Here is a 10,705-nt window from a genome sequence, read left to right as displayed (position 1 = left end):
TGAACTGACTCTCAAGAGCCACTCGAAAGCCATAAACATGCAGGAAAAAAAAAACAAAACAATCTGAATCCAGTTACCAAAATATAAAAAGCATAAACAGAGGAACAGCATATCATATCTGCTTCAAAATCATCACACTAAGAAAGGTTATTCTTAAAATATAAAAAGGACAACTGAGAAAATAATTTTTCCAGTTACATTATGTTCTAACAAGGACAAATTGGTCACCTGGGAGAAAGAAGCAATTCTCCTATTACACTCTTAAAAAAGTCCTTGCCAACTACTTTGAAGTGGGTTGAATTAAAAATTCTCTGAAAAAAACAGTTTTACAAAGTAAATGTTTTCACAAAACCACAACTGAAAGGAATGGGAAGGTCATTTTATTATTGGCCACTTTATTAAGGTGATTAAAACGTCCTTATTATAACTATCTGATTTCAAGTGAAACCCTCCATTTCCCATTAGATTGCAGCTTCCACATTGCCTGGACTACACGAGCACGAGCGCAGAGCTACGGTCCCTCTGCTGACAACTAGAACGCGCACGTTTTCCTTATTTCCTGTACGCATCAACTTCCGGTATATTTGGTCATATGACTTTGTAACTTAACTATCGCTTGGGTGTCTTTGGTACTGTGTCGTTTACAGTTTCATTCATTTAATTTAATTTAACGATGGCGACGCTGGTAGAAAATCGAAACGTGGAACTCAACGGACCTGAAGCTGCAGCTCGGCAGCACGCACAGGCTGTGAGCAGAAACTACATCTCACAACCAAGGCTGAGTATGTAGCTGGCTAGCCAGCAAGCAGCTTTCTTGTTTCGTTTATAATGTTAGCTAGCAATATAATAGCTAAGACGTTTGCCTACCTAGGGGCCAAGCAGTTTCTTCTTAACTATAAAATTGCCTGTTCTTAAGTATTAATTCGCTGCTTTACGAATCAGACTCACTACCTTACCACTTAGCGAGCTACCATTGACTCTTCAAATGACAGTCCTTAGGCTACTGGACGGATTTTAACGTCAGAATAACTGATGTAGTATTGTCGCTTTTGCTCATGAATACAGTTCGCTTCTGTAATGTAAAAGACACGAGCAAGCCAACATCAGCCTCAATGGCTAAATTACCCTAACCACTTTTTGTTTCAGTTGCTAGCTGGCCATCTAGCGAAGATTGTGCGTTTGATTAAAGAGACGTGACAAATATTGGGGTGAAGTTTCTTGTCCATTTTTATGGGCAAATGACAATTATTATTGTTTTTTAAAAACCTCATTCGCGTGTAAAATATGGCTAAATCGTTCGATTACCGGCGATTTGAGGTGGCGAGCTAATCCATAGTCAGTATTTCAGCGTGTTCATATTAACTGTGCTTTTGGCAAAACTTATATGTAGACCAGGATTAGACATCAGAGCATATCAGTAAAGCGATCAAAAAACGAGGGACCATTTTCATTTGCTATAGCTACAAATAATTTCCATAGTGAGCCAGACAGGACATAAACAACTACAGATGGGGTGCTGATCCTGCTCATGTGATTGAGGTCACGTGGGAGATAGCGTAGCCCCTATGAGCCCAATGCACAAACGCATTCAATTTAGGCTGTCCGTGAATAGCTTGCATTAAAATGTTTTGAAAGACTGTGTGTAAACCCCGTCTGCTACTACACTTTAGTAGAGAGTTACAAACAAACAAACAAAAAAAGTACTGTAGGCTACTACTGCTGTACCGTTTCTATTATTCCATACGGCCCCGGTCTGTGTTGGAACCAATCGGTTGCAGTTAAAACAGTGCCTAGCGCAGACCGCATAGCTACCCTGTTCAGGTCTGGCAGATATTTTAAACGATTTGTTCAAGATTTTCCAATAATTATTTGGATTTTAAGCATTTATTCTTAATTGAATGGTAGCCCAATTAGTGTGACTTTCAACCACGCTTCAACTTGCACGCATTTGAGCATTGTACACACAATCGAGAATGTACTCATTTATTTACGTTGCTAATCTTTACGAAACCTTAAACGGTGATTCAGAAAGGGGTACATACGAGGCATTCCACTGAACACGTGAACATGGGTGCATCATGTGGCTGATAATTTTAAAATTTTTAATTAAATGAGAAATATTGAGTTACATTAGTAATGCTGTTAATTTTTGCACAATGTATTTTAAAAGCTCTGTTGGCAAGCTCTATAGGTCTATAGGTTTGAATGCTTAACATGTTATAGTTACAAAACGTCATTGGCATAATGCTATGTATTATTTAACATTAGCATTAACAACAAGGGAGGGGTTCATCCACAAAAGAAGGTATTTAGCAGTATTTTATTAACCTTACCGGGTGTAGCTTCAGAAATAAATTCACTGATTGTATCATGCTTAAAATATCAGTTTATAGCAAACATTTTTTTATGGTTGAACTTGTGCCTTGTTGATTAATTAATATTTAACGATGTGTCATTGATACCTGAAAGTTCACCAGTAGCGGACCATGGCCTGTGAGCTGGTAATTTTTCCACTGTTAACATGTGTTAGGTTTGGCCTCACAAACCTACTCACTGATCCACAATTCTTCAATTTTTGATAAAATATTTAGTTTGATTGAAATATGCCAGAGATTGATTGAACAGCTCAGACCCACCTTAATAAAATGTGTTGGTTCTAATGTGCACTTAGACCTTAGCCTAATTTTTAAAATAGTTATCTTTAGGCATACTTTATCCTGTCATCCTTAGTATGACAGGAAGTCCATCATCCCTAAATATAATTCAGAAATTCCTTTTAAATTCTCCGGTGCCATATGTTCAGTCCCCTGTTTTAAATCACACTGAAGTGGCATGTTCATGCTAGCTTTTTCACGAGAGACTGGGGATTATTGTGCAAAAGGGACATTATGGAAATTTCATTATGTTGAAATACTCGGAGCAATCACTTCTTTTAAAATCCCAGACTTGGCAATCACCAGATCTGTGTAGATGAAACGGAAAGTACCGCATCCTAATTTGCTACGGGCAACAACAAGGAACCTACAGACATTTTTTGTGTACTCGATAACCAGTTGGATACTGAGACGTCCGTCTTTTCCTTAAAATTACAGCGTGCGCATGTTTTCCTGTTCCTCTTCAATTTGATGTAGTCACCCACTTTGGGGATCTTGAGTTTTCAAGGAGAACTTCAAGGACAATCTGTTTGTTCTGTCCTTATATTTTGAATCTATTGAGGGGTCTCCCAAGCAAATGGGTATGTTGGCGGTAGACCTTTACATGCTTGTGTATGTGCGTCTATATGGAGCCAGCAATATTGTGTTTTTTTTTTTTTCCAATATCAATACATTGATGGAAAATATCTAAATAATTGAATGTTTTCAATATTGTATGATGAACCATGGCATATGATTGTATGTGTACTGTTAATAAGACACTACATGATCTGGTAACACTTTGCTTTATCACTTTATTATTCTTTTATTGTTATGTTCCCCCTCCCACTTTTTCAGTTACCCCGAAATTGGTATTTAAAAAAGAAGAAGCCAGTTATATGAACAAACTGCCGTATTTTACGTGCAAGAACTGTCAGTTTACTGTAGTTATTGGCAACTTGTTGCAAAAATGACGGGCAAAAGTGCCTCTCCTAAAGCAACATTATAAAGACAAGAGCCCTACCCTTGTGACGGTGCCCTCAGAAACCTCGCATGCAACTGTGAAACCAGAGCACTTCTCCTCAAGTGGAAACTCTTAAGATTAGACAAAGGCCTGGATGCGAGAAAATCCTCAAATGAGGAAGATCGCAACGCCTGTACACAGAGCCGATGACATGAAATATTTTTAGCTGATTTGCTGAGACCGAAAATGGGAAGATTGAGCCAGTGATGGTCTGCCAAGGACCCAGCAAAAAAAAAAGAAAATCACTGAAGCAGGATCTCTCTGGTTCATGCTTGCCTTGTGCACGTAGTTCACACAGGCACTAAAATACAAGCTAGTTATCAGTTCAGTTTCTTTTAACACACATTCTTGGCTATCAGTTTAGAAAAAGACAACACAGTAGAGCTATTGTCTTGTAGCCTATGCAAAAATATGGTTAATCACTACAAATAGTCATGGCTAGGTAATTGGTTGACCTATGGCCTAAAAGCAGTGGTTGTCTGGAACTAGAGAAATTTGTACAAAGTCTAGTTCTGTGTATGTTAATTTGTGTTCAACAAACATTACGACAGTTCTCATTCACAAATATAATGAAAAGTGAAAAAATGAAGGAAACTGATATTATAAACTGGCAGCTAATCTGTATCTTTAAATCATTTGTAAGAGGAAGTCACTATGGTCTATACATATCAATAACTACCTAGAAAAAAAACCCATTTTGCTTTCTGGAAGAGTCTTTACATTCCTATGAAATAGATGTTAAAGTCTGTAATGGAGAATGGAATGCAAAAAAAAAAAAAAATAGAAAAAGACTTGGTTTTCATCAGAAGTAATTTACTCAAAGTAAAAGGTGATGTTGTTGGGACAATGTTTTATTATGGTGTAATAAAATAAAAAAAACTTTGTCCACTGCGATTCCGAACAGACACGGGTACAACATTCCTCAAAAGCTGCTTTAGGGATGAACTTCTTTTTTTACATTCAGGCTATAACTCCCCTGCATTCAGGCTGTAACCTCTCTTTCGCTCCAAAACAAGCAAGCTGCCTCCAGGCAGTATTGTGGAAACAATGGACGCAGGTCTAGACTCAAGACTGTGGGAGTCCATCTCAGGCACAACAGTTTTCAACCCCCCCCCACCCCATCCCCCCGTAGAATGCAGCTCACTAAAGAGCCGCGTTTCTCTCCTAATATAATTAAAAAGGTAGTGCGCGCCCATATTGTGTTCCTGCTCTTTATTTGTCTCGCGCGGCCCTGCGTTTGTGGTGCGTGCGCTTTTTGAAAAGCCGGGCCGCTGGGTGCGGAGTTAATAGGAGAATGGGACAACACATGCCGCTGGGTGTTGGCCAGACCCATTTTCACACCCTCGTGAGGAATCGCTCGCCTGAAAAGCGGCTCCTTTCCGCGGCGCCGCCGCCGTTAAAATGCCTCTGAAATGGAAGCAAATCACAACTCCATTAAGCCTTCCTTCAAATAATTACCGGGGACGGTCCGTCTATGAGACTTCCTTTATGCCGCTGCTCTTCTGGCTGGTGTTCAGGAGTACATTAGCCATGGGAATACCTCTCTTCGGCAGGTCCGAACTTTAAAGAGCAATTGTAATGTAAGGTGTTTTGTCCCATTTGTCTGGTGTTGCATTTTCACATGCACACATTGTGCCCCCCCCCTGAAACCTGAACTGTTTGTTCCATCAACTTTACTCCCCAGACCTAAGACACAGATGAGATCTGCACAAACCCATGCAGAAATGGCATGAAACATTTCCTAGCCGTTCCCCTAGTATTCCATATCACAGTGTAACTGCCGTGCCGTATTACTTTACACCACAAGAAGTGGTCATGGGGGCTGCTGGGCTGCTCGTCCATGCTGGATCTCAGCATGTGATGCGTCCAACGATCTCGCATGGAATCCTGACATTGCCCATCCTGTCTGACCTGCAGCCCGCCTGGGCGGTCCTCAGGTTGCCCTAACGCTGTCCGTGGAGGCGGGGCTTGAGCCGGCTGGAAATGGCGGGAAATATCCTCGTCTCGATACGCTGCAGCGACCGCTAAGGTCGACTGGCACCTGCAGCCTCCCTGCTGTGGCTGAAACGTGCTCCAGTGCAGCAGCTGCCCTTGAAACGCACTCCAGTGCAGCGGCTGCCCCTGAAACGCGCTCCAGTGCAGCGGCTGCCCCTGAAACACGCTCCAGTGCAGCGGCTGCCCCTGAAATGCGCTCCAGTGCAGCGGCTGCCCCTGAAACGTGCTCCAGTGCAGCGGCTGCCCCTGAAATGCACTCCAGTGCAGCGGCTGCCCCTGAAATGCACTCCAGTGCAGCGGCTGCCCCTGAAACGCGCTCCAGTGCAGCGGCTGCCCCTGAAACGCGCTCCAGTGCAGTGGCTGTGCAGAGGGAAAGGAAGCTGCAGTTGTCAGAACATGCCTTGGGGAAGATCACATGCCCGACCCGCAGAGATCTGATTGGTTGGGACTTACGATGAGGTTTTCTAAATTGGGTTTTATAGAACCAAAACCTCAATAAAAAGCTTCCCATGATGAACTATAGATGAATCCTAGACCAAACTCAGCATTAAACTCTGGCAGCCAGCATAATACACTGTAAACTACACTACACTATAAAATAGGGGGATTGGAACCTATAGTAAATATGGCACTGTAAGGGTTTGACATCTCTTGCTGATCTCTGCTCGGTCTGCCTACATAGGTCCTGCAGTCGCCATGACAGTGCCATGTGCTTATCATGCCCCAGGAAGGAAAAATCCTTTTCACCCTTAAAAATAGCTTTGAGTCAGACTGTATCGTGGTCACACCATTAGTCAAATAACCTTGACTTGACTTATTGTACATTGCGTATTTAAAATCTTGTGTTTAATTACTTTTCAAAATTTAGTTTTTATTAAAAATTAACATTTTTGTCATTAAAAAAAATTACAATTAAAATACAATTTTACAAAACACTTTCCCATTTTAATTTTATGATACTTCATCCCTTTTTAGTATAAGTGAATGACCCCCAGATGATTTCTTACCCAAATCTGCTCATCAACTTTGCTAATTTATGTTCTGAATTGTATTGTGTTTTCCTGAAATGTGAAATGGTGAACATCGGCTGGGATGTGGACAAGAAAGAAACGGCAGCATATGGCGGTATTACAGGCGATTTTCACCATTTACTGTCTGTCTCTCATTAATTTACACCTCCGATAACCAGTGGGAGATGGCGTATAGTGTTTTTTCCTTGAAAGTGCTAAAAAAACGTATGGGCTAAAAGCCTTTTAGCAAACTGGAAAAAATGACTAAATGGAGGAGTTGGATCAAGAAAGGATATCTGCCAAGGCTTTATAACCCCGTCCTATAACACCGCATGTGCTGCTTTCAAATGCCTAGTCTAATGTGCAGTACGGGCCAAACGTATTAGGCCAGCTGTGGTAGAGAAGTACAGAAGAATTCAGTTAATATGCACATTTATTGAATAACAAACCAAAAAGTAAAAACTTTTTTTTCAATTTTTACATACAAGATTCAAGATTCGTTTTAGACACAACTTTCCTCAAAATAGCCTCCTTTGGATTTAAAATTAATTATTGGAATTCTATCCGGTCATTTTGCGAAGTGGGAGGGAGGTGGATGTGTGAATTGAGTGAAACCTTATCTACTGTACCTTTTTTTCTTTTAAACCACAGGTAGCTTAATACCGTTGACCTGTAGTGCAAGTAAAAGTAAAATAGGCACTAAAGCGGCAAGAAATATGGCAAAGAAGAAGGTGTTAAATGTGCTGGGCCAAGTAATCATATTGTGGCAAGGTTATTCCCTGCGAGAAATTGCAAAGAAGCTTAAGATTTCCAGGTGGAGTGTTCAGTACCTACTCTAAAGGGTTCAGCTGTTGGGTAGTAATGTTAACTGGAGAAGATCAGGAAGATCAAGAGGCAGGAGAAAAATATCTTGTGGTGTCTAGCAAAAGAAACCGTTGTAAAATTGCACAACTACAGGAAGAACTCAGTGCAGCTGGAGATAAACCAGTTCCCCTGACTACAGTGAAATGAGAACTATGATCTGGTCTAAGAGGCAGGCCTGGTAGGGTTAATGTTAGGTGGTAGATAAGAAGATAGATTTCTTTTTGGAAAAGTATTTATTCTCGATGGAATCGAGGGATGTTATTATTATTATCATTCTCAGCTTGCTTGAGTTCTGAGTGCTGCCAAATGATAAATGGTTTAAGTAGCGTTAGTTCAGTAATTATTTCTCTTCAGCCTTTTTTCAGTTTTTATTATTATTTTTTTTGTTTTTCAAAAGTTGGGTCTTGCTTGGTCAGTTCATATTGGTGGAGAAGGGTCCAGGGTTTTTTTTTGTCCACACGTACCAATGAATTATCCGATTTCCAAGCATTGAAAATAGATGAAGGGGAAAAAAGGCAGGAGGACCGTAATGACTGCGAATCACTGTAACTGTGGTGGTGCCTGTAACTACACGGCAATAATATGCTTGGCTGAAGTCAAAATGGTAAGTTTTCTGTTTGATTGAAAAGAAGGCATAAATGAATAAAGAATTGCTGGATTTAATACAATATAGCCCGAGTCTTTCACTCGGTTGTTAATGCATTGTGTTTTTCATGTCATTTGCAACAATGGCAATTAACCCAGTTGATGGCAACGCATTGTTTTACTCCCAATCAGACATCAGGAATTGACGGAAGTCAAAGCATCGTGTTTTGTGAAGAAACAAATAATAATGATGCAGTTACAATAAACAGTCCTTAGATGTCAACGTGGAATGTTCTCATTTATTAACTGTTCCATGTTAATGGCCCCGACGATAATTAGCGAATCAAAATTAGTTTGACAATGGCGGAAAAAAGTAAACATTTCAGCACGCCTTTTATAGGAATGTGCTCTGTTGAAATAGACTTTATGGAAATGGAAGCCTCCTGCTTCAGTCGCTGTGAGATCTTGGTGGAATATTTTTTCTGGGGGGAGAGGATAAAATCCTTAGTTTTGTCTCTGGCTGCTCTGCGTTGAGGCCTGACTGTCAAATATTCATATTTATGCTATTTACTGTGAGGCTTGACAGATACAGTGTGGAACAACAACAACAACAACAAAAAAAAATTTTTTGGCCAGCTTATTAAGTTATAAATATATAATTTTTGTTGTTTTGGCTCTGTACTCCAGCACAATGGATCCAAAATGAATTTGTATCAGGTGATCAGTGTAGGAATTATAGCCTTTCATTATACACGCCAGGGCATTGGCCACTAGGGCAGAGAAATTGACCTTATTGGCCCTGGTCACCTTTTGCAGAAAGGTGATGGGATTAGCCAGCTGTTTCCCCTGCAGTGTCCCATCCCTCCCACCAAAAGCCACCCCCCCCCAATCAGATTAGCATCTGAACCCCGCCGACCAATTTAACCAGTGTCCAACCCCCGACTGCATCCCACATAATCAATGCTATCAGTTGGGGGAGTCCTTTTAGCATATTGCAGCTATCTACATGCAGGGTTAAAAGCATCTCATTCACTCTGAAGACTCCTGTCAATGGGCTTATCGTCACCGGTGAGAACATATGGGGAGATGAGGAGGCAGAATTTACAGACAGTGTTTTGGGAACTTCTCTGTCACTCTTTCACAAAACCTTTATGAAGTATTTCCTACACGTTGTCTCTTCCTCGCCAGATATACACATATATATTTGTATTTGTGTAGGGCTGTCGTTTCCTGGGCTTGTTTGATGGACCAGTTGATGGGCTGGTCAGTGTCCAAATGGCTCATTAAACTAAAAAAGAGTGGAGAATAACAGGCCCCCCCTGGACTCCTGAGCATGACACTAGGACGTATGACAGTGTGTGTGTAGGTGACGTTGTTCTGATGTATGGCTCTTTGACATGCAGACGATGTCATTGCTCGTCCTGCAGTGGTTCTTCTGCTGTGGAGACATAATCCACTTGCCTTGAATTTGTATTTATTATATTTATATGTATGGGCAATTCCATCATTTCTTGAGGCGGAATAAAATTGTCCTTCCACTACAGATTGTGCCTTTTCTGGTAATTGGTTTCTTCTGTGTTCTTTTTGTCAGAATTTTTTTTTTTTTTTTTTTTTTTAAATGCTGCTGTTGAAGGTTTCACTAGTTTGATTCATTTTGGCAAGGTCTGTCTCTAGTCACTTTGGAAATCTTTCATTTCATTTTTTTCGTTCATTAGGTTTTAAAAAAGATTCTCAACAAGTAGTGCATAATCAATTCTCAACAAGATTTTAATGCACAATAATCTGTTCATTGTGCTATTACAGTTTTTTTGACAAAAGTAAATGGTCCTTCAGTCTGTATCAGTTGTACTGAAGGTACATGTTGGGATGCTTATGAAAGCATTAAAATGCTTGTTTGTGTGCCTGTTAAATTCAAGGCTCCAAATGTTTTTTGGTAGATCTTAAATTCCAACGTGCGACATTAGCTGCTTTCCCCTGATCTCTTTGTCGTTGTGAGGCCTTTTCATTGGACACACATCTTGTGAGGATAAGAGTGTGACAGTTGCAGCGAGTCTTTAGCACATTTTAGCTGTTTGGTTTGGGGGTCATGGTAGACTTCCTTCAGGTAGTCCCTGTAAACCATTACAATCCAGTGTCACGACCTGAAAATTCTGCTAGCTAATCTTAGATTAGTCTGCTAATCTTGTTACAGTTTTGCGTGTATGGAATATTTTGATCGCATTTTCCTCTTACACGACACTCACACAAGTAGGTGACATACGAATGAAATTTAGCTTTAGAGTTTTTAAGTTGCCTGGAAGTTAAAAAAAAAAAAAATAGAAGTTGAAACCTCCTTTCATAAGATGCTCAACTGTAAACATTCAAATATTCAGAAGTCATAGGCTCTGTTTAATTTGACCATTGGTAAAACTTAGTGTCTGAAGCAATGCACTTCACTGCAAAATGACTGTGGTTTCTTGGTTTCTTCCCATGTAATTACGAAGCAGCACTATATTCCTTCATAGATGGTGTCTTTTCTCTGTGTTGCATAAAGCTTGTAACCCAGCCAGTACATTGTAGATTTTTGTGGAGTACACACCATTTGTCTTACTAAT

The 10,705-nt window shown here is 40.3% G+C and overlaps 1 protein-coding gene across 1 annotated transcript in view; it reads left to right on the top strand.

Moving 5' to 3' along the window:
• Nucleotides 1-568: 568 nt before the first annotated feature.
• atp6v1ba (ATPase, H+ transporting, lysosomal, V1 subunit B, member a) overlaps nucleotides 569-10,705 on the top strand; it is a 43,987-nt gene continuing 33,850 nt past the window's right edge. Inside the window, exon 1 of the mRNA XM_064317729.1 lies at nucleotides 569-782. Coding sequence (XP_064173799.1) covers nucleotides 674-782 — 109 coding nt within the window. The 5' untranslated portion in view covers nucleotides 569-673. The remainder of the gene's footprint in view (nucleotides 783-10,705) is intronic.

The sequence above is a fragment of the Anguilla rostrata genome, chromosome 18, assembly GCF_018555375.3.
Source record: "Anguilla rostrata isolate EN2019 chromosome 18, ASM1855537v3, whole genome shotgun sequence".
NCBI classification, from domain to species: domain Eukaryota; kingdom Metazoa; phylum Chordata; class Actinopteri; order Anguilliformes; family Anguillidae; genus Anguilla; species Anguilla rostrata.
The sequence above is the reverse complement of the archived record's forward strand: the minus strand, read 5'-3'. Positions and strand labels throughout refer to the sequence as shown.